The sequence below is a fragment of the Bos indicus genome, chromosome 10 (assembly GCF_029378745.1).
Source record: "Bos indicus isolate NIAB-ARS_2022 breed Sahiwal x Tharparkar chromosome 10, NIAB-ARS_B.indTharparkar_mat_pri_1.0, whole genome shotgun sequence".
NCBI classification, from domain to species: domain Eukaryota; kingdom Metazoa; phylum Chordata; class Mammalia; order Artiodactyla; family Bovidae; genus Bos; species Bos indicus.
The window spans coordinates 32,627,258-32,652,046 of NC_091769.1; the positions used below are offsets into that span (position 1 = coordinate 32,627,258).

The following is a 24,789-nucleotide window of genomic DNA, read 5'->3' on the forward strand; positions in this document are numbered from 1 at the left end:
TTCAACCAAATTAAAAGATGAAATTATAGTTGCTTTCCATTATATACCTATGGCTTTCCATTATATACCCAGGCATGGAGCCGAAAAGTTTACATTGTCTCATTTAATGCCTGCAACAACCCTACTGAGTTGGTTCTAAAATTATCCCCATTCTATAGATATGGAAAGTGAAGTCCAGAGACCTCAGTGCTCAAGATCAAAAATCTACTGTGCTGCAGATTTCAGACCCTGTGCTCTTAACCTTGACACTGTATCACCTCCTTGAGAAAAGAAACTATCTGGATCTATGTAAGATGAAGAGAAACAGTTAAAGGGCAAAATAGTCTAGACTTGCCTTCCTCTTTCTCTCATTCTCTCTTCTGTGTGTGTGTGTATGTGTGCATATACACACATACAATAAAAAATTTGAGATGACTGGATTGACTGTGATATGGTCTTGAATTCACTAGAGAAGAGATATCTTTCTCTATTAACATGGAACTGTATTTATTCATAATTTGGGTTCACTGTCTCTGTGAAACAGTATACTTTAAATCACATTTTCATTACTCAAAACAGACCTTCACAAAATCCCATGAAACAAACTCTAATAGGCAAGGAGTGAAACCAGCAAACACCTGAGAGACAGGCTTCATTCCACAGCAGAGATATGGCAAGAGGCTAAGCATTTTGCCATGAACAAAGGGCAGAGTTTTTAGAACCTGCAGTTTCCAGGAGGCTGCAGGATATTGTATCACTTTGAAATAAATTTGCTTCTGATTCTGTACACATAGCTTTGAAAGAAGTCCCACATCTGCTAAGGGTGAGCTTTATCCCTATGTTTTCAAATAAGAAAAACTGTAGTCAGAAACGGGTATGAGCAAGTGGTGTCTTTGTGTGTGAGCACTTCCTGTTTTCATTCCATGATCAAATATATTCTTTGCAGCACAACCAGGGGAGCTCTTGAAGGTGGCAAGTGGAGGTGCCTGAGAGCCTCATTGAGTACACTAAGGGCTTCTTGGCGTGGAGGAGTTTTTCATGGTTAAGAATAAACCGTCAGCCCGGGTATTATTTCTTGCTGTTTCTTTCTTTAACTATCTTTGAAGTCAAATAAAAACAGTTGTAATGGCAGGCTTACTTTTATGATATCATAATCTCCATGTGTTAGGGAAAAGAATACACTTCCCTAGGATTTCCCTACGATTTTTTGCCATTGGGTACTTTCCAGGAAAAGCACATACATTCCAACAGATTCTTTCCTCCATCTTCACTAGATTTCTTAGTCTGAGAAGCCAGGCAGAGCCGTCCACCAATAAAAGAGGGGTAAGAGTAACATATGACACATTTCGCTGGTTGAATTTCTAAAAAGTATTTACTTGGATTTATTTCCTTAAAATTACTGGGAGGATTTAAATATGTGGATTTATTTCCTTAAAATCATTGTGATGTTTAAAGGACATTCTGGAAATTGGTAGTTAGAAACTAGAAACTAAGTATTTAGCTTCAGACTAAGCAAGTTTAAAGTGCTTAACTCAATATGGAAATTCCTCAATTCATCAAAGAGTTTGGTTTATTACGGCCACCTTGGATTTAGTTTAAATATTTTCCTCAATATCATCGATTAGCTCTGAGTTTATTACCTCCTCCCCTGAAGCTGGCGGTGCACAGGAATTTGAGAGAGTGTTTTAACTGTTACAGTTGTAGTGGAACTTGTTCTTCCAAGAAAACGGAAGGTTAATGATTTTTGTCATATTGAGACTAAGACTTAACAATTGCTACAGTTGGCCTTTGTTGAGGTGGGGTTCTTTTTTCTCTGGGCCTTTTGAGGTATTCAGAATAGGTGACAATAGCTTGCAGTTGAGAACATATGTAGAGAGACCCCTGTGGCTTATTGGGAAAAGTTGCTCCATGCTGGTTGGGTGTTTGGAAAAAAAAAAATACAACCAGAGTTCTTTTATGTTCTGCTAGTTAATGAATGCATGAATGTCAAAATGGGCCAATGGCCCATTCAGGGGGCAAAGCCTCAGCAACCCCCTTCTTTAAGAACACATCCTGAGATCCAAAATACATTTGCTTAACAAATTAAAATAATGAGATAATTCAATTAGCTTCTTTTTTAAAAAAGAAAGAAAAAAGGGTACATCGAGGATTATTGTAATACAAGAGTAGGTCATACTGCACAAAGGGGAACAAACCAGTTTGAAATAATGTTAAAGAGACTAATAATGAAGGAATGCACATTGAATCATGCACTTGTAAAGAAATTTACATGAAATAATAATTTAGGCTACATCTATTTTCAGTGAGCTAGAGCCAACATTTCACTTTGAAAGTTGAAATTAATTAAATGACAGAAAAATATAGTGGGGCATCTCTATTTCCAAGGACTTCCTCATGCCTGTTAGTGCATAAGAAAAGGGGTCTAAATTAACATGTCGCTAGTTAGGGGGCTCTGTTCTTGGTTTCTGCACTCAGAATTATAGCTGAGTAAATCTTTCAGCTCATTAAAGATTGGAAAGTAAAATTTTAAGGAACCATCCTCATCAAAGTTACTGAACCTCTTCTCTGCAGCTGGGGTGATGCTGGGATAAAGAGGGAAGATGTTGTCAAAGGGAAAGCTGAGGAGAATTTCCTTACATACAAGGGAGGTACAGGAAAGGCTGGGGAGAAGAGCAGAGAGAGAGATGGACAGACAAAGCCGGTGGAGAAAGTAATAAAGGGGCATGGTGTAAAAGAAGGTTGTGGGGAGGAGAAAAAGAAAGCCCTTAATGGAAAATAAAAAGGAAGTGGGGTACTGAGAGGAGAGGATGACCAGGGAACCTGGGGCAGAGCCATGCTCTGACAGCTCTGAGTGTAACCAACACACGAGTACGGGAAAGCAGACTGCAACATGCAGATCCGTTTGAAAAATGGAGAAATGGCAGGTCCAGAGAACTTAATGGACTTAACTGAGGTTCATCCAGAACTCCAGAAAGCTGAACTCAAAATGTCAGTTTCCCAACTCTCCGGCTCAGGTTCTTTGTCTTCTCTCCCCACTATAAGGACAGGTATTAATTAAAATTTTCAGCTGGACAGAGAATTCTGCACAAAGCCTCGTGCATATTTATCTAGATGAAAGCACCCTCGGGGTAGGGAGAAGGTACCCAGTACATAGTACTGAGTGAATAGTACAGCCACAAGGAGCACCCAGGGATCAATAGGTCTGCACAATTCCTCACCTGCAGTCAGGGTGCACAGTGGGTTTAACCCAGGATGACAGGGAGGTGGGAGGTAAGACACCAACTGGCCAAGCAAGAGGAAGCTCGGGATACTTGGAAGAAGATTCAAGGCACAGACCCGGGTGCTGAAGGAAAGAGTTGGCTTTAAGAGAGAAGTGTAGAGTAAGTCTTCTCTATTTGGAAAGGTTGTGGGAGCAGGCAACTTTTAAAAATAAGTAAAGCAAACAGCACTTTGCTTCTTCTATTTCCTCCCTTTGACACTGAGCATTTTGATGGCAGAGGTTGTAAGGTTGATATGCAACTGTTCATGGTGATCATGATTCTAGCAAAGTCATCATAATGTGTAGAAAGGGCACTGAGCTGGGGTCAAGGAAGGCTTGGGTCCTGATCACAGCTGGACCTTGAGCCCATCACTTTCCTTTGTGGGTCTGAGCTTCCTGGTTTGTAAACAAAGCAGCTGCATTTTCTAAGATTCTGCTGTTCTATAATGTTGGGTTTTTTTGACTGAGGGGCTGAAAATACATGGGGATGTTTGCTTGAAAAGTAATTGCTGAACTCTTTACTTTCAACCAAGGAATGCTGAGCACACAGGGAGACAGAGGGAGGAAATCAAACAGGTGAGCTGGTGGGAGAAGGCAGTTGCCCGCCATCTACTCGCCCCACCCTGCCTTTCTTACTTGCTACTCTAACCAAACAAACCTTCAGTTAAAAATGAGAAACCCCTCCTCTCGCACTCATTCGACTTCCAAATTAAAAACATTTTACAGGTTAGTAAATCTCCAGCTGAGGTGATGTAGCAAAGAACAGCTGTGAAGTAATTTTGATAATGATGAGAATAATAACCACATGGCAAGGTTCAGGGCTTTGCTGTTGCAGCTTCAGTGCTCTTGAATAGATAAAAGTGATTAAATACTCCTGATTATCCCTGACCAATATGTAATGGATTTACAGCCCTTTCAATTAGTCAGTATTTGCTTAGGACTCATTATTTTGTCTTTGGTTAAGTAATCAGCCCAGAGACGGCATGTTCGGTCTAATTCCTCTGAGCCCAGCCAGTGCAGGGGCCTGACCTTTGAAATGGCCATAGCTGCGAGGCAAGAATAACCACTGCCACGGCAGCCTCGTTGGTACTCCCAGCTAATCCTGACACCACCGGCCAGATCGATACACCTTAGTTTGCTACTAATGTCCTTACATCAAAATGGCCGATTTAGGAATGTGAATCTATCGTGTTGCCTTCCCCGCTGTGCCCCACCCCTCGCCCTTTGGAGCCCTGCTGGAAGAGTCGCTCAGCAGCCACCGCCATAAATAAACGTGGAACCTTGTCCTGGACTCATGACACTGTAACTAATGTCATTCAGCATGGCAACCCACAAGTTGGATAATCAAAGACCTTCAGCTTTCAATGTGCTCCTCTATTTTTAAGCTGCAGCCTAAACAGAATGGCCTGAAAACAATCTTATAGCAAGAAACAGCCTCTGACATCTTTACTATTTTCCCAGAAGTTTCAAACGAAGAGTAAAATGCAAGCACGTAGTTCCTCTGCAAAAATATACTGTAATTTTTTGGTCTTAAGGGTCTCAGTTAATGGTATATATATATATAATGACACATAAAACTGATTGCAAACAGAAAGATAAACTGTTACTTGGAAAATGCTGCACATTGTTGATCTTTCCCCATAAGTGAACAGGGTCGGCTTATAAGATAATGGACTTGAACCGCTAAAAAAGAATCTTTGATCTCTACCTTAGAAACAAAGGCATTGGGCACCTATAACCCTTCTGTGGTTGTCATATAAACACGTGACATGCTGCAAGCTGCTTCAGCGATCAGAGCTGCCCCTGATACCAGGCACTTGGACATACATGTGGCAAGGTGCTTTTTTTTTTTCTGCCTCCTAAGAAGATGGCTTTCGTTAAGAGTGTAATCGGCAACATTTATGGATTCATGAGCTTCTCACAGCCGTTTCCCTTGGTAGCAGTTGTATTATCTGAAGTTGCTCTCAAACCTTTTTGCATAAACAACACATTTATTTATACAGACGTTTTAGAGCCCTAAATCATTTTGAATAGGGTCCATTCCTGACCTGTGGAAATAAAAACTCCTCCTTTCTACAGGGTGCTCTTTGGGTGGTGAGAATCAGTAAAAACCTCAACTGCCCTGTTAGCCATCAGATTTCAAGAAAGGGAAAATAGGCACCTTATTTTAAAAAAATCCGTATGAGCCCATTTAATGTGCTAGGAGAAGGCAAAACAACAAAACTTATTTTTCTCTTTCATCTTGACTTACTGTGAGATGCTGGAAGAGCCATGCTCTCATGATATTTGTTGCTACTTTGGGGAAAATGCCTCTTTTCTTCTGACGTTTTTTGTCCTTGTCTGGATCATCATCGTCACCTGTGCCAGGTGAAGCTACACTGTTGTCTAAACCATCCCCTAGTAGAAAGAAATGAAAATACATTAGAGAAAACACAGAAAGGGTGCCAACAACAACGAGCAGCTAATGATCAGCTCAGCTAAGCTTGTTGAAAGAAATCCATTAAGCGGGTATATTCTCTTTCATTAAAGTATAATTGGAGACACAAATATGTAAAAGACAAAATTAAACCAGGCCTCTTCAAATGTTAATTTTGTGTGTCTCACACTCTCCCATATCATTAATTCAATTATAATTGTGCTCTTGACACAGTGCAGTAGCTCTTCGTCAATTATGGAATCCAATGTGGGAAAACCGCCATCAGAAAACCCATTCGGTGAAAATGCATCCCCATGCCCAGAGTGAACACATACTGTAGGGTAATCAAGTTAAATGTTCTGTAGTCTATATATTCTAGGCTGCCTGCATAGGTGACAGTAACTGTGTCACTGTTCATTGCACATAACACACTGCCTGCTCAGCCCCTCCTAGAACTGTCACCTCCCAAGCACGCACATTCACATACTCCTCAGATGACCCTGGACTCAGCATCCGCGTGACATGAAAACTTTTAGCTCTCTGCACCACTGATCATTATCATTAAAAAACAAAAAAGATGCACATCAAGGTAGGGTGCTCACTTAATCAGAAGTTTCTATCAACATCTTTCTCTTCTGTGCTTTTCTCTGGCATTAATTGTGCATTAGCAAAAATCATTTACTTTTAACAGTCATAGTTATTTTTTCTTGCCCTCCGGCAAAAATGCCTTGAAAGCCTGCCTGGAGGGCATCTAAATTATGTATCTGAAAAACTCTTCTGGCAAGGCATTGCAGGACCCCTACTTTCTTAAAATTCATACGAGCACGTCTTCCTGTTTTTGGGAAGGCATCAATCAAGAGGAGCAATATATGCCATATCCCTACATTAATATTTGAACTAATAACTTTAAAAAAAGGAAAGAAACAAGATCCGACTTGTGGCATAATCAAATGCAAAATAAATGAAGAATACGGGGACAGCACTGGGGCTTTATAGATGGCTGTGTTTTCCTTGCACATCATTAGCCTGGAGCCACACGAAAGAGGAAAACAGAGAAGTGGAGAGTTTATGCTCCCTGCTGGTGTTTAAGAAGCCGGGGTCCTGGAAGAACATCTGGGAATTGCGCTGAGATGGGGGTTTTTGTAATTTAAGAATAGACATTCATTAGCAGTAAATGCCATAAATCCCATGCTAAGTAAAAACCTTGTCCAAGAAAGCCTAAAACAATAAACTCTGTGCTCAATGTAGCCTGAGCTAGACGCTCCGCAGCTTCCCTGGGAATGCTATAGATTCACCAGCTCCTTCCCAGGCCAGCTCCCTCCTCCTGGACTGGGCCACACTGGGGACATCCTGCCATGGGCCCCTTGCTTCCTAACCTGTCCCAACTGTCTGCTCTGTGGGCTTCCCTATACCTGTTCTTTTCCCTTCTCGCCACAAAAACCCTCAACCTTCTTTGACCAGAGAAGCAGAAAAGCCACAGCAAAGAGCTGGCAGATTAATTTTATTGACATTTCCATTTTCACTGCAATGTGATACCCTCCATCACATGGAAGAGATGACCCTCACTATTTACAGACTGACAGGCCACTTCATTACAACCACCCTGCCCCAAGGCAAAGCAGATCCCTTCCATCTGCCCAAACACTAGAGCATGACCCCGAAGTTGCTGTTCTCTTTTTCTTTGCCGTCTGTTATGATAAAAAAAAAAAAAAAAAAGAGTGAATCGAAAGGACCCCAAATAGTCAAAGAACTAATCAGGAGTACAGGGAAACAAAAGGCATTTGACTTATGAATCCTGGCTGGATGGAATCTAGTCTTCATCTGTCTACCCTCCCTGCACACTCATGTACACCAAGGGGTCACTTGCACAAGGACACACACACACTCCACACACACACACACACACAAGCTCGAGCAGAGACACGCGTACACACTTTCCACCATGCCAAGGAACTGCTGCAAGGCAAATTCTCACCCACACTAATGGCTTCTGACTGCTCCTTGGCAACCCTAGCATTTTAACCTGGGTGGATGTGCTCTCCAAAATACAGACACTGGAGCGATCTCATCAGCTGTTCATGTGACACAGATGGAGAGTGGCTATTAGGAGCCAGGCAGTGGGCCTTGGGGATCTGAGGTACTGTTCTGTAGCCTGAGGCGAATTTGAAAAGCAGTACCCGGAGATGAGGAAAAAAAAAAATCCACACTGCAAGTGCAAGTTTGAAGTCAGTCAGTCTGTCTGTCGACCTACCACGGATAAAGATATCTTTGTCTCTGGATGGAAAAATCTATGCGGGCTATCTGGATGTACATTTCGGATAATGTATGTATGGAATGGCTCTTCCTTCAATGTCTTCCAAATATAAAAACACACACTGTAAACAATGCCTGTGTGTATATATTTCTTCCTAAGCACATATGGTTTCTGTGTATATGTTTAAGCTGAAATTGTCAGGATTTTGTTAAAATCTCATTTTAGCTTTTTTTGATAGATTTTTTGGATATACTTATTTTAAAAGGTTAATGGCTTTAATTAAAGTAAGTTCAACAAAAAAAAAGACACTTGCCTTTTTTAACCCAATCAATGACCTTAAAAAATGAGAGACAGTATTTCCATGGAGTATTTTCTCTTGCTAAAAAGCAGAGAGGGTTTCTAACACCTTCAAATGATATGATTCACTACATTTAGCTCAAGAAAAAAATATAGCTGGATTGAGCATCCTTTGATGACTGACTTAAACTGGAGAAGACAGGAGCATTACATGCATTTTAATATAAAGCAGTCCATTTTATACAAATGTTGTTAAATATTTGAATTTGAATCCACTGTAACAAATAATTATAGAGAAAAATGAGTCTATTTTTATAATAACCAGATACTAGACATTAGATTTTTTTAAATTACTATTATTGTTTATACCTCTATAAAGATGGGAATTTCCTTTTCCAAACACACAATAAATTCGTTTTTCCAATGGACTGTGAACCAACTCCAGCACAGAGGACTAACAACAGCTATTTTTCTTTTAAAAGGCAACCATGTGATCTGCACCCTAAAACAAAATCGTGCAAATGATACTAAAGAAACCCTTAACATGCATACCGTATCCTTGTTTTAGGGCTGTATGTGTATTGGGATAGTTGGCAATCCTTGACATCGATGCCAAATGAATTTCTGTGCCGAAAAGGGTGAGTATACGGGCACAGATGCACGTGTCAAAGGAGGTAGAGAAGGTAACGGCATATGTCTCGGCATCTGAAGTTAGGGTTCAAAAGTGTGGAGTCCTTGGCAGGGGTAGGACTGTGTCTTGTTTATCATTTTATCCTGAGAGCACACCTCCAGGTCTGAGCCAGAGCAGACACCCCAGTGATTGTCTGCCGTGTGAGTGAAGGGCTGAACTTCTTAATGAGTTTATTCATGGATCCTCCTTTGTCTTTGATAATCGCAAACTGGATGACTACACTCTTCATGGTACTGAAGGGGCTGAGTGGACTGCCTGAGTGCACATGTTTGCATGCGTGCTCAGTCGCTCAGTTCTGTCTGACTCTTTGTGATCCTATGGACTGTAGCCCACCACGTTCCTCTGTCCATGGGATTCTCCAGAGTGGAGAATACTGGAGTGGGTTCTATCTCCAGGGGATCTTCCCAGCCCAGGGATTGAACCTGTGTCTTCTGCACTGGCAGGCAGATTTTTCACCACTGAGCCACCTGGGAAGCCTGCCCAAATGATGCAGTCACTTCCAAACATGCCAGGAACAACGCTTCTTTGAAGAACTCAATCCCCATTAGAGCCTTTTCGAAGGGCTGACCCAAGGCCATTCCACCAGCGCTGCCACCTCTGATGGGAAAAAACTAAAGACTACTGGGCGTGCTTCCTTTAAAAGGTTGCTAATCCCTTGACTAAAGGCATAATCTAAGTTTGGGGCAAAGATACTCAAAATAGCTGCATGCTTCTGAATGTACTGCATGTGACCATGGAAAGAAATACTCAAGCCTGTGGATAGATACCTTTGAAGTGGACTAAATTATCAAGGGAGATTGTTAAAAACATGGGTCCTCAGGCCTTATCCCAGACTTACTAAATCAAAATATCCTGAGGCAGAGACAAGGAATTTGTATTCTTAACAAGTTCCTTGGGTTTGGTTATGCAATCAGCCTAGCACAGATTCTTCAACTGGCTTTTAGAAGGCTCCAAACTAGATGGCAGCCCACTCCAGTACTCTTGCCTGGAAAATCCCATGGGCGGAGGAGCCTGGTGGGCTGCAGTCCATGGGGTCACAAAGAGTCAGACACGGCTGAACAACTTCCCTTTCACTTTTCACTTTTAGGCACTGGAGAAGGAAACGGCAACTCACTCCAGTGTTCTTGCCGGGAGAATTCCAGGGATGGGGTCACACAGAGTCGGACACGACTGAAGCGACTTAGCAGCAGTAGCAGCAGCAGAACTAGATTGCCTTCTAATTTGAGTTAAGATGAAACCTCAGGAGCAGGTACATGGTTAAAATTCTATGCTACTGCCATAAACAGGGTTAGTGGTCACAGCAAACAACTACAACCTGTAGGTTCTTGACCACCCAGCTTCTCTGTCCATGGGATTTTCTCAGCAAGAATACTGGAATGGATTGCCATTTCCTCTGACAGGGGAATCTCCAGGAGATTCTTGAGTCTCCTGCACTGCAGGTGGAGTATTTTGCCACTGAGCCACTAGGGAGGCCCCAACTACAACCTGACCTGGGCCTTATTCACTGTGGGAAAGCCCTGGTGCTCTCCATCACAGGTACTGGTCAACACAAGGAGGTCCCACCCTATCTTCTGGTGGTAAAGGTTAAACAGAAAGACGCTGTAGAACACCGGCTCTCAAAATACAGACCAGCACCCTTTAGCACTGGCAAAGAAATTGCAAGAAATGTAAATTCTTGGACCCATCTCAGACCCACTGTATCCAAATCTCCAGGGATGGGGCCTGAAAATCTGAGGGTTACTAAGTACCCTGGGTGATTCTGATGGTGCTCAAGCTTGAGAAGCACCACTGGGGGGCACAGAGAAGAACTCTGTAGCCTGCTACCCCTGGTGGTAGTTGTCTGAAGGTCTGAATCTAAACTCCAGATCCTCCTCCTGTTTTCAGACTCTGAGGTATTTTGAGAGCATCTGTGGGGCTGGATTTACATCCGTAAATGGAGGGGGTCACACATCTTTTCCAAAGCTGAGCACACTATGCTCAGGGCAGGGCAATACCTGGGAAAGCAGCCCCGGTCTACACTTATTTAAAAGAGTAACACTAAGGGAGTCTAGTTACAAGGAAGTCAAGCCTGGGGTACCATGGGTATCCAGGTGTGGGCAAAATCCATATCTGTAGCTGTATAGCCAATGAAACAGGAAAGGCATGGGGACATGGTGAGAAGATCCTCAGATGATTCTAAAGCAGAAATTCCCAATTCACACAATTCTTGGCCATATCAACTACCCAGGCAAAAGGACACCACTTCCTTTTATTGGCATACTGTCATACTCCATTTCGCTAAAAATGTGTCTATATTCTAGACAACAACTGCTTGGCTTGAAATAAAGAAACGATACAAACCATGATGCTGTGGCATCCTGAGTCCAGGATGTGGCCTTCTTGCCCTGTCAGAAATATAGTGCAACAACCAAGAGAACTGGAGAAGGAAATGGCAACCCACTTCAGTATTCTTGCTTGGGAAATCCCATGGACAGGGGAGCCTGGTTGGCTATGGCGCAGAGGGTCACAAAGAGTCGGACACGACTTAGCGACTAAACCATTACCACCAACGACAACCAAGAGGGTCCTAGTCCATCTTTTTCTTCCTAGTCCATCTCTCCATCTCCCTTGAAAAATTGCCAGACATTTACCAGTGAAGAAACTGAGGCCAAGAGGTTAAATTCTGCCCTGTGATTCCATGGCTACATATGATCGGTGACTAACCAGAGTCCAGGTAACTCCAAGTCCAGTGGTACTAACACCGGTATTCTCACATATTGTAAGCTACCTTTCACTTTTCGAAGCATTACCTCATTTGAACTCTGTTATCAAACCAGGCTTTATCCTACAGGTAAAGGTCTAAAGTGCAGAGGAGAGATTAGATCTAAGGCCCAGGGGTAGGAATTGAGCTAGAATTGGTCCAGGCTGGTCCAGGTTCAAACAGCAATGTGCAAACTTTTCTCCCTGCAAGTAAACCAGTGCCTATAAGGGCTTTATATATATTCAGTACAGCAAGGGTCCTTTGAGACCCAGGATTTTTATAACAGGTTTATTGTGGTCCATGTGGAGCCCCTTATATGGACAGTACCAGACTGATCTTCAGAGCCCAGAGATGCTACAAATATTTGAGCATCTACTGTCCATACAGCCAGGATCTCATGGGCTGTGATGTCAAAACTGTGCAGCACCAAGAACTGCCTCACAGAGCTGTAACTAAAGTGATATATTCACTTGCCTCAAAGTCACTCTCTTAAAGAAAAAATAAGGCTTCTATAACACCTAGCAGCCTGTCAACTAACAATCAGAAACTGACCTCTCAATATCATATATTCAGAGAAATAGTAGTACAAATAAAAACAGATTTTGGTCAATAACATTTGTACTTTTAAGTTCGTGGCATACTATTTAATCCTTACTTCTCCCAGTTTGGGACCAATTTTAATAGTCAAATATATTCATAGAAAATACATGCTGTAAAAAAGAATGATATCTCACCTGATAGAACATAGCTTTTTTTTTCCTCCTCTTTTTTGATAAATAGAAATTCACTAGAGTTATTATCATTTTTATTTTGGGCAATGTACATTCACTAATTTCAGACACACACACACACACACACACACACACACATATACAAACATGTATCTTCCAAACTACTTCCAGAAACTGGGTACAGTCATGAATTTATAGATATTTATATATCTGATTATAAACATTAAGTATATAAATTATATCATTAACCTTTTTCAAAGAATTTACTAATTTATACATAAGTATGCAAATATATTTGTAGATTAATTGCATATTTTTGCCTACAGTACATGTACTGTACATACACATATACAAGTTTATAGAATTTTAAATGCTAGTATTTAATGTTCAATAGGGTAGTCCCTTTTCTACACCATTTCTCTTCCTCTAGAATACAGGCTCCTCCTCTTCCTTACCAATACCGTCATCACGTTCATTACCCTCATTATCACAAGTAACTTTCACTGGACACTTGCAATATTACAATCCTCAATCTTCACAACAAATGGATGAAATAGCTACTTTTATCAATGCCACTTTACAGATAAGAAAACTGAGACTCCGAAGAATTAAGTAACTTGTCAGAGGTCACATAGTCAGGAAGTGGCAGAGTGGTGCTTGCCCTGTAAAGCCTGTGCTCACATCCTCTATCCTCTCCCTTAACTGCCAGAAAACAAGAAGAGGTTTACGGTGAGGCTAGATTCTGGATTAATCCTCATTTCTCAGGAAATAAATCCCCAGAGTGAGGCCTCATATATTCACATTTATGAGCAAAAGAGATTGCAGTTGACAGCGCATTTAAAAGTAATCTAAAAGAAAAAAAAAAGTAACTATGAACCAAGAAACAAACAAATGCATATTTTTACAGTTACCTCCATTATCTACAGGACTATTAGTGGTCCCTGTGGACCTAAAGTTCAAATTAAATATGATTTTGAAATAGGAGTATCTGTTTAATTTTTAAGACATTTCTGAGCCAAGGGATCTTCCAAGATTCCATGTCTGTAGGCCTGTGTCCTTGGCCAAAAATGCTCTTTGTCTTCATTTTTTTTTTTAAACTTTTCTATTCTACTTTGCCCAGGCAAACTCCTCTTTAAACTTCAAAATCCAGTGAAAAAGGAACCTCTTTTGTAAGGATTTCCCTAGTTCCTATTAACAAAACTGGTATACTAGGCTTTGGAGTTCTTCATCAGTTTGTTCTTGCTTCTGCTATATTTACGCTTCTGTTTTGCAATTTATCTATCTACTAACTTGTCTGTCCTGCTTGACCATGAGATTCTTCAAGGCAGGGGCCATGTCTTACTCACTTCTGATTCGCAAGCCCTGACATAGTGTAAACAGTCAGATGTTTAGTGGGATGGACAAATTGGCAGCAGGAGCCTTAGTATTTGGCCCCTGTGCCAACGTAACTTGCTCTGAGGAAAGTGTCGTGAAGGAGTCCCTGGCCCTGGTAACCTGTTCTAGCAGCCACCTAGCCTCAGGCTCCCTCCCCCACTCTCCTTGCTCTTGGTGCACTCGGTGTGTCATGCCCAGGGTTTTCCTGCTCAGGAGTGCATGACCTCCTCAGAGATGATCCTTACATGTCTGATACACTGGCAAATACTGTTTTCAAAAACGGGGTTGCTTCATCTCTCAAACCTGCCCTAATCCAATGGGGAAGAGAATGCCCAAGGGTAGGGTGGCTGCCCCTTGCCCAGGCTGCTCAGATGACTGGGAACATAACAGTTAAAAAGGAAGTATCTTTTTTCAGGGCAACAATGAAGAAACAGACAGAGAAGAGACCTATGGACATGGGGGGAGGAGGGGTGGAGGGTGAGATGTATGGATAGAGTAACATGGAAACTTACAATACCATATGTATAATAGATTGCCAATGGGAACTTGCTGTATGACTCAGGGAACTCAAACAGGGGCTCTGTGACAATCTAGAAGGGTGGGATGGGGAGAGGGAGGTTTGGGAAAGAGGGGACATGGGTGTACCTATGGCTGATTCTTGTTGATGTACGACAGAAAATCATAAATCTGTAAAGCAATTATCCTTCAATTAAAAAAATAAAATGGGGGGAAAAAAGGAAGTATCCTGTAGCCAGGGAACTGCAACACATAGCTCTTTGGGAACCTGGTTTCTGTCATCATTTTTTAATGATTTTTCCTTCTTAATATAGTACTCTAAAAACAGGATTAAAATGTACTAAGAATCAAAAGATATTTTTCTTTCAGGGACTACCTTCCAGGAGTTTAATTTAGGACATCCCACTGAGAAATCTGAATCAGGGTTTCCAATACGATGCAGAAAAAAGAAGCAGCAGCAGGAGGAGAAGCAGCAGCAGGAGCAGCCACAGTTGCCTTTGCCCAGTTCTGTGTTAGACTCTAGCCTTACAAAACTTGCTTCCCAAGAACTGTCCTCAAAGTAAATCTTTTTTTCCGTGCAATTCACCTTTATTCACATCAGAAGAGGTTGGGGGGAGGGGGAAGTTACAGACCCAGAAAGGTGGGGAGGGTGAGGGGCGAGAGGTGGGGTGAGGGGCCAGCAGTGAGACCTGCTAATTACTGATCTCTTTTACTCTCCTGCTGTGCTTAACTGTCTGGACACGTTAAAGTGAAATTTTTCTGTGATTTTTCAAGTGACTAGTTCATGGCCCACTAGCATGGAGGGAAGCAGGAGAGGTGAAATGCTTTCGTTTACATGCAACATTTACTAACTGTGTGGGTTTTCCAACATTAAAGAGAGGACAGTGACCCAGGCCACCTTTTTCACACTCAAAAGAGCACTGAAAAAACAACTCTTCATCGGCTTACCTCAGGCTTCCCTGGTCCTGAACACCCTCCCCCCGGGGTATGAGCAGAAAGGGAAAAAAAGAGGGGATTTTATGCTCCTTTCTCTTCAACTTTTCAGGCGGTATAAGCAGCATTTAGCAAATTCAGCCCCAAATGGCTCCAAATGCTCAGAGCTGTAGGGGCTCATTCTTTGTTCTCCTCCCTCTATTTACACAGGATTTACGCAGGCTCTCCACTGAAGAGACCGAAAGCACTTCCATTCTCACCGGCTCGGCTGGGCTGGCCCGTGGGCCCCGCCGCTGGCCCAGGCCTGCACTGGGGAATTTCTGCCACCTGAAGAAGGTAACACGCTGTGCCCTGACTCTGATCCCCAGACAACCTGGCCTGTGCAGGCCACTGCAAAGCTCAGGCTGGAGAAGATGAGCTAACCTTCCAGGAGAGACAGGAAAATCCAGCCAAGGCTGTGCAAGTAAATATGTGTCCAGAGACAAATAACATGCACTTTAAAATATGCAGCTATATGATAGAATGGAAAGTGGTGGGTGAAAAAAAAAAATTCAGACTGCAGCTTGGATGAAAACCACTTCACCCACTGGTTGGAAAAATAAAGTGTAAAAACAGACAGATGGACACATATGTAAATGTGGCAGTGTTTTAGGCTTTAGCTGGCAACGTGAGCGTCGTAGTATAGTTTTGCACGCCTGTATTTTCCATATCATGTTGAATCCTGTTAACTGTTGAACAGAAACATCCTCATACTGGTCCTTGACCAAATCAGTCCCCTCAATTTACCCGTCAGGAGCCATAAAATGGCTTTGTTTATTGACTGGAACCCTCTAATCCTTTATAGCAGAAGTGAACGAAAGCTTCCAAACTCAGCCTGTGCTTTCCTGAAGCTGGTTACTCTCATCTGCAATGTATATGTATTTTTAATTTATGCTTCACTTAACTTGATTACTCTCATTGAAATACATATATATTTCATAATTTATATAGAGATAAACTTTTATTTGACATTTTTTTAATCGAAGAATAGTCAATTTACAAGGTTGTGTTAATTTCTGCTGTACAGCAAAATGATTCAGTTATACATGAATATACATTCTTTTTCATATTCCTTTCTGCTATGGTTTATCACAGGACATGAAATATAGTTTCCTGTGCTCTGCGGTAGGACGTTGTTCTTTATCCGTCCTGTGTATAGAGAGAAAACTTTTAAAAATTTTTCAATAAAGGATATCTACTCCCCTAGCCTCCCATAGAATTCTCTACAGGATATTGACTGAATCCAGTAGAAAAGTAAATTCCTTTTCCCGTATATTTCAGCAGATCACCTAATCTCTGTAGCAGAGGATAATAGAACGTACTTGTTCCTCAGTTACCTGATAAGCACATATAAAGCACAGGGTAGGTTCTGAAGTTATTCACAGTACATCATAATAAAGCTCTTCTGGGCACTCTAATGATTCATTTTTAGTGATCTCTCAAATGCCCTTTTCCACAGTTAAACACTCAGATTTTATTAAGGTGGAACGAAGGGACAAATGTCCACTCAAGTCCCAGCTCTCAAATTTGACTCTCCTTGCACTACACTACCTTCAGCTAAAGCTTTTTTAATGTTCTATTTGCCTCCCCAGGGTGGCATTTCAGCTAACAGAGTTCACAATCTTTCAGCCTTAAACACAGAAGGCTGCTATCTTCAAGTCATCCTAGGAATGTGCCAGATACCATCATCTCCCTCCTGAGATACAAAGAACCAGAAAGAGAGAGAGACCAAGAGAAGACCAAGCTGATCAAGTTACCAACAGCCCAGAATGCCCCTCTCAGAAGGTTAATCTTTGAACCAGTAAATGTTATAATTAGGAGCCTTGAAGTTGGGCTGAGGCTGGTCATTGAAAGAAAGACTCTAAAAGAGAAAGTATGAATGGAACACATCTCTTTCACCTAATGGTTTGACACAAGGGTCTTGATTTTATGGGAAATTATACAAAAATGAGTTGTTATGATGCATGAGTCTCTTTTCCACATCTCCTACAAAAGAAAAAAGGTGGTTGGGGAGAGTTGTCTTCCCAATTTCACTTAGCTATGTTTCAGTACAAATTGTGAAAATTATGCAAATAACAATTTTGGCACCTTTGCTAGAGGAAAACATTATTAAATTATGCTCTAAGTATTTTGTCTGCTTTAGTAATTACTCTCATGTAACTGTAAATATAAATAGCTGTTATTCTGTTTAAATTTTTAATCATGCAAAATATTGTCACACAAAATGTCCTTCTGTTGCAGTCTAACTGGGATTTTCTTTTTTAAAATATCCATATTTAACTGAAGTGGACTATTTTTAGCATTGTAAAGTGTTTTAGTAAAGATAGCTGGCTAACATCTCCAAATCAACAGGTCTTTCAAGAAAAGATGTGGTCTTTATACTTGCAAAAAGAGTTTTTTACAAAAGACCATTTATAAAATTATTTTTAACATTTTATACTAAACCAGAATATAGTCTTCTTCCAAGAATGTATTAACTATATGAAATCTATATGTTCAGTATGTAACAATAATAATGTTCTCATTTTGTCATTAACTATAGGATTTTATCTTACTATCTCTCTTAGCATGTTTTAATATTAAATGAAACTAAGTATAAACTAATAATAAAATTTTTTAGGAAGAATAACAAAAAGCCAAAGTTCTATCTGCAGCAGATATTTTTTTCGCTCAATCTTTAGGCTCCCTACTTTGTTATCATATTTGCTATCTAAAACAAAAATAGATAATAAATTTTTATAATATCAGTTGATTAATTTGAATTCTTAATATGGCATTTCTGTGTGGATTTATATCAACAGATACCATTTCAAATAAAAGAACAACAAAAAAACTCTTTGAATATTTCTTCTACCCTCTAATTATTGTAAAATACAAACAATACAATATTTAATAAAAGTGCAGCTTCACAAAACTAACGTTAAATAATGCAAAAAGAAATCCTTTCTCTTTAAAGAAAAGCTAGCCATCTCTATACTAATAATAATGCTTTCTAAGACAACAGATTGGAATATCTATCAACACTCCCTTTGGAAACTTTTCTTTTTTCACATAGAAAAAAGAACAATAGTGTCTTGAAGTTGATAATTGGTTTTAGGTGACTATTTTTAAACCATTAACACATCATAATTGGAACATACATGTTATTTATTAGAAAATATTTTGTACATTTTTCAAAGAAGATTTTCACACAACGGAGCTTCCTAATAAAACTTTGGATTTTTGTTAAACAACTTTATAAACTAAATTGCTAACATTTACAAAGCAACTACTGCATTTAAGGATTCAACTTATTATGATTATTTTAAATAAATCTACTATAATTTGAGATCAAGCAGATGTATTTTTATAACATAATGTAAATAGATATCCATAACATACATGTGATAGTCCTAAGGGAAAAAATAAGGTGATTGCTTAATAAAAATAATCTAAACATAAATTGATTATTCTTCGTATAGACTATGCACTAAAAAACTACAGACACAAAGCCCTTAAATGGAGAATGACTGCTAACAAGTATATATCTTTTGGAATGATGAAAATATTCTAAGATTGATCATGGTGATGGATGCACAACTCTGTGAACATACCAAAAATTTAAAAGTTGTACACTTTAAATGGGTCAACCATACAGTATGTGAATTACATCTCAATAAAGCGATTATATTTTTTTAATGAATACATTTTGGTTTCCTTATTCAAAGAAAGCATACTGGGCAAAGTAGAAAAGTCTAGTAGCTAAGTTTAAAGTACTCATAGTCTTTTCTGAATTGCTTCCAAACAATGTGATTTCAAGCCACTTAATGTCATCTCTGCTGCTGCTAAGTCGCTTCAGTCGTGTCCGACTCTATGCGACCCCATAACAGCAGCCCACAAGGCTCCCCTCTCCCTGGGATTCTCCAGGCAAGAACACTGGAGTGGGTTGCCATTTCCTTCTCCAATGCATGAAAGTGAAAAGTGAAAGTGAAGTCGCTCAGTTGTGTCCGACGCTTAGCGACCCCATGGGCTGCGGCCCACCAGGCTCCTCCATCCGTGGGATTCTCCAGGCAAGAGTGCTGGAGTGGGGTGCCATTGCCTTCTCCGAATGTCATCTCAGCACCTTGCATATGGACAGACATATGTACTCAAAAACATTAGGGATGGATGTTATATGGTTTAAGCTACAAAGATATGATCGAAAGTAGATTGACCTTAATACTGAATTTAAGTATTTACCACTTTCAATCCCATTGATTACAGCAGAATCCTAGTCCAAATTATTTACCTCTTTCAAGGACTACTTTAGCCACCTGAATAACCCCAGTGACTTCCACAAACACACATACACACAACAACATTTCTTATACATAAACTTCTTTAAGTCAGGCACCATATCTTTTATTTTTTTCATGATGTTCTTAGAACTTTGGATGATGTCAGGAGAAGGAGGTGACAGAGGATGAGATGGTTGGATGGCATCATTGACTCATGAGTCTGAGCAAACTCTAGGAGACAGTGAAGGACAGAGAAGCCTGGCGTGCTGCAGTCCATGGGGTAGCAGAGTCAGACATGACCGAGCGACTGAACTACAACAACGGGTAAATATACACCTAACCTTTAACTGAATGAATGGATGGGTAACTCTCATATTTCTTGGAATGTGTTTTATTCTTTGTGCATTTATATGTAAAATTTGTAAACAGAAGCTAAGAATGTTGGTCTCTAAGAGTTGAAAAGGGGTCAGAGAGTTGATGTTTTATCAGTTTTGAAGGCATTTTCCTGTAAGACATACTGCCTGGAAGAAGCAACTTTACTGAAAGAGATAATGAGTAATAGAGGTGCCTATATTTGGAAGAGCATCCTATAGCCTTGGTTCACCCTTTTTCTAAATCTCTGACTTTATTCTCCTTTAGGGGGCAACTGTACTACTCTGTCTGCACTTTGGAGGCTCACTTCTGACATACTCCTTGACCCTCTATTCTCATTCCTCAGCCCCATCCATAGGTAATCACAGAGGAGAATACCCTTGGGGGAAAATGATGCAATGGAAGAAGCATGAGCTGGGTGATAAAAAAGGTCTTGTATTGAATTTCCAGATCTATTCTTTATTGGTTGAATATGACCTCGGTCAAAGGATTAATCCTCTAGGGCTTCTCTGGTGGCTCAATGGTAAAGAAACTGCCTGGCAATGCAGGAGATACAGGTTTGATCTATGGTCTGGAAAGATCTCACATGCCACAGGACAGCTAAGCTCATGCAGCCACAACTACTGAGCTTGTGCTCTGGAGCCCAGGAGCTGCAACTACTGAAGCCCACATGACCTACTGAACCTCCACATGCTGTGGAGAAAGTCCAACATGATATTTATAAGCCTGTTGTTTTATACCATTTCCTTTAACTTCATGCCCTGCAACAAGAGAAGTCCCCGCAACTACAGAGTAGCCCCGACTCCTGCAACTAGAGAAAAGCCCAAGCAGCAACAAAGACCCAGCACAGCCAAAAATAAATACATAAAGAAATAAAAACTAATGGATTAAAATTTTTTAAAAAACATCAATCCTCTCCACCTCAGTTTCTTCATCTATGAAATGGGAAGAATTATGCATACTGAGTAGGTTAATTATGAAAATTAAATGAAGCAATAAGAGTAGTAGCTAGTATTTATTAAATCCCTATCTTGTACCATGTGCTTTACCCTTATTAACAAGCCAGGAACTTCATACATGGTACCTAACACATCAAAGGTGAATCAATAAATGCTAGTTATAGATGGAAATAAAATAAACTATGAAAGGATAAACAAAAGTGGTGTATCCATACACTGAAATACTACTCAGCAATAAAAAAAGCACAAAGTTCTGATACATGGAACATGTTACATCTCCAAGTCATCATGCTGAATAGTAGCAGTCGAACAAAAAACTATATACTCCATATATATTCCAAATATATTAAATTCTATAAAATGTAAACATATAGATGGAAAGCAGATCAGCAGTTGACTGAAGACAAACAAAGAGGGAGGGATGGGCTAAAGAGGAGTACAAAAAAACTTTTGGGTGATGATAGAAATGTGCAATATCTTGATCACGGTGCTGGTCTTATGAGTATACACACTGTCAGACTCATTAAATTGTATTTTTTAAATGAAAAAATTTGTATGAAACTTATACTTCAATAAAGTTGATAAAAATAATGTTAAGTAGATTCTAGCTAAATCCCCATAATCCTGTTATTTGGCATAAAATAGATGTTAGTGGAAATAACAGCTTACAATACAGAGGAGCAGGAGTTGGGGATTCTCCAGTAATTGCAGTGAAGTTTTCAAAAAATTAAATGATTTAGGGCAGCCCTTAAAAGATGCTGTGGAGAAAGTCCAACATGATATTTATAAGCCTGTTGTTTTATACCATTTCCTTTAACTTCATGAAGATGTAAAGTAGATGGTCACTTTGCAGATTTTACTGAAAAATATTTTTCCTCCATTGGTCAAATCCCATTATGAGAAATACTGATAACAAAGAACTATTTGGGTTACCAAAAGAATTACTAATCAAGAAGGTAATAGAAATAATTCTAAAACCATTTTTAAAAACTCTTCCAGGAAATTCAGTATTAACTCATTCCTCCTAATCATAAGAAGGTCTAACACTGGAGATCTCAGTTTCAGAGGAGAATGACATTGCTATGAAAGACTCTGGGCACCATTAAGATAAAAAATGAATGGGAATATATAGAACTAATATGAACCCTTGCCAGCCAGCCTTCAGATAATCCCTGAATCCTTCATATGAATACAGAACTAACTTGTGGAGACCTCCTCCTAAGTGCTAGGTACCAAAAGTATCCCCTCTTCCATGGGGCAGTTCAGAGTTTGGTATTTTAATCTCTTTAATATCTTTGGAAAGTGAAGCCAGACAGGTTAAGAAACTTGTCTAAAGTCATGTGGCTATTTATTAACAGAGCTGGGTCTTCATCTCAACTCTATGAACTGTATTTCACAACACAGCCGCTACTCCCATATGGAATGGAATTCATATTTTTGAAAAGTAGACTGTGGGGGAAACAGGCTTTTAACCTGGGTGACTGGTACTTACTAATGCCTGATCACAGCCAAGTGAGTCATCTGAATTTGGAAGTATGTGAGATCTGACTCACATCAGATAACCAATAAGAGTTAGTTTCATTTCATTCTTACTTTTTCCTTCCTTATTTCTTTTTAGTGACTCAAATTTGGCAAAATTTCCAAAAAAAAAAAAAAAATTATGAAAACAGAGTCACCATTGGAAAACATTTCCTTGGGGAAAAAAAAAATCTTTCCCTCATTCTTCCAGAACTCATACTTCAAAACGGCACCAAAGTACAAGGCTACATTTACCACTAGTGGCTTAGCTGGTAAAGAATCCGTCTGCAATGCAGGATACCTAAGTTCGATCCATAGATTGGGAAGATTCCCTGGAGAAGGGAATGGCTACCCACTCCAGTATTCTGGCCTGGAGAATTCCATGGACTGTATAGTCCATGGGGTTGCAAAGAGTCGGATATGACTAAGCAACTTCACTTAAACTCACTTAAAGGAAATACTACCACCCCTGATTGCCATCCATCTAATTGTGGAAAGACCAGGAGCTGAAAGCCAGGTAGTTATTAGTTTGCTCTAGCACATCCCCATACTTCATGATGAAGACAGACAACTCAACTTGAGGGCACCAATGTGAATTTTATTCAGGCCCTGTTGGCTGATAAAACAGAAGCTGCCAAAGTCTTTGAGAGAAAACTTTGTTCAACCATTTCCCAGGAGAAAAAGGGTCTGTCTCTCAGTAGCTTTATTCCTATACCTGTGGCAAACCAACACAACAGAGAACTGACATCTTTGCTGTAAGATCAGATCTCAGAGCCACCAATCAAATAGCAGTCCAACCTTCATGTGCTGATGCAGCGAATTTCCGGATCTTGATCACACTAGGCTAGGGAGTCATTCTTCTCAGTGATAAAGTTGGTGAATGCACTCTTGAGAAGATAACAAATTAAAAACCAGCTGACTCGACACCATTCAAGTGAGGAATTCACTGCTGATCCAGTACAACACGATTTCTACCACCAGTCAGTAATCACCAAAGAGGTGGCCAACTTCATTTCATAATTTTAAAACTATTCCTAACACAGTAGTCTCAGCACAGCCAAATAATAACTGTCCAATTCACACCTGCAGATCTACTGAAACTGATAATGATTTCCTCAAATATTTACACCCTGAGTCTTACTTCATGTTAACATTCAAAGATTTAAAGCAAATTAGAAATTCTCAATGGCCTTAAACATGACAGGAATTATGTAACTTAGAGGATTATTCCATTTTGAAATTACATTTTTTGAATCTATAGAATTCTCACTAAAATCCCTAATTTTCTACAGTTGATGTATCATACTGGTGGAAAACAGAGTTGACATTCTCTGCTTTCAACTGCAAAATATTAGGAAAACCATTACCTGACTAATTGTTGTGAGATTTGTGTCCCAGTTTTAGAAATGTGTGTTCTTGGGAAAAAATACCTTAGATTTACATAGTGATTTTTCAGCTTTCATATGATTTTTCCAACTCTTGATCACTACAACCATGTGTAAATGGCATATCCTATTTATTCCCATTTAACAGGTAAACCAAGCATGGTTAACATTTTTGGTAACTCCATGCCTTTGCTCGGAGCACTTTCCATTATGAACAGTTTGTAACTATTGTTAGGTTGAACCATTTGAAATTGCTAGTATTTGACCAGTATTCTAACCTACCAAAATGGCAATTTCATAAAAGCAATATTTTCAGTTTTACTATCAACCATACTCTTGGTTGTTCTTTTGCTTATTCTACTTTTCGATATGCTTGTTTTTACCAAGATGTCGTGCCTCACTCTTACCAATCCCTTCATTTTCTCTTTTCATAGTGAGTAGGTAAAAAGGCAAAATGAAAATAAACACTAATAAAGGAAACCCTAGCCTATGAGAAGCCAATGAAGTTACACACAAAAAACTTACCAATGAACAATTAGGTGATGGGAGACATTGATGTGTTTTTAACTAGGGTTGAAGAGAGAAGCCGCTTCATAGTATTCAGTAAAAGGAACTATTTTTGTCAATTCTAATTTCAAACTTCAACAACAGTAATTAGCATTGAGAAATGAGGAATTTTCACTCTAAATATTTCCTATAAGAACAACAGCAACATTAATTAAAAAAAATATACTTATTGAGTATTTACTTTCTTTCAGACACGGTGTTAAACACTTGACACGAATTACTTCATGTAATTCTCACCATCCTATCAAGACTGATTTTCCTTTTGCACATGAAGAAGCTGAGGCTTGGAGAGGTTAAGCAATTAGCTCATATGAATAATAAGGGACAGAGACTGGGTTCACACCTGTGCCCTTAAGAGACTGTTGCCTATGATGACTGATCCCTGTGACTCCTGAGCCCATCGAGCCAGAATTTTCCAGCCTCGTGAAACTTCATAACGGTACTATACTCTACTGAATCATTCAGTCCATTCACAGGTTGTGGTCCATCAATTTAACAGGAAA

At 39.8% G+C, this 24,789-nt stretch overlaps 1 protein-coding gene across 8 annotated transcripts in view; it reads right to left on the reverse strand.

The window, feature by feature from the left end:
* The window catches only part of MEIS2 (Meis homeobox 2), a 223,865-nt gene that overhangs the window by 153,810 nt on the left and 45,266 nt on the right, over positions 1-24,789 (reverse strand). For all 8 annotated transcript variants that reach the window (XM_019968482.2, XM_019968480.2, XM_019968481.2 and 5 more), the window contains one exon: positions 5,490-5,635. In XM_019968482.2, coding sequence (XP_019824041.2) covers positions 5,490-5,635 — 146 coding nt within the window. The remainder of the gene's footprint in view (positions 1-5,489; positions 5,636-24,789) is intronic.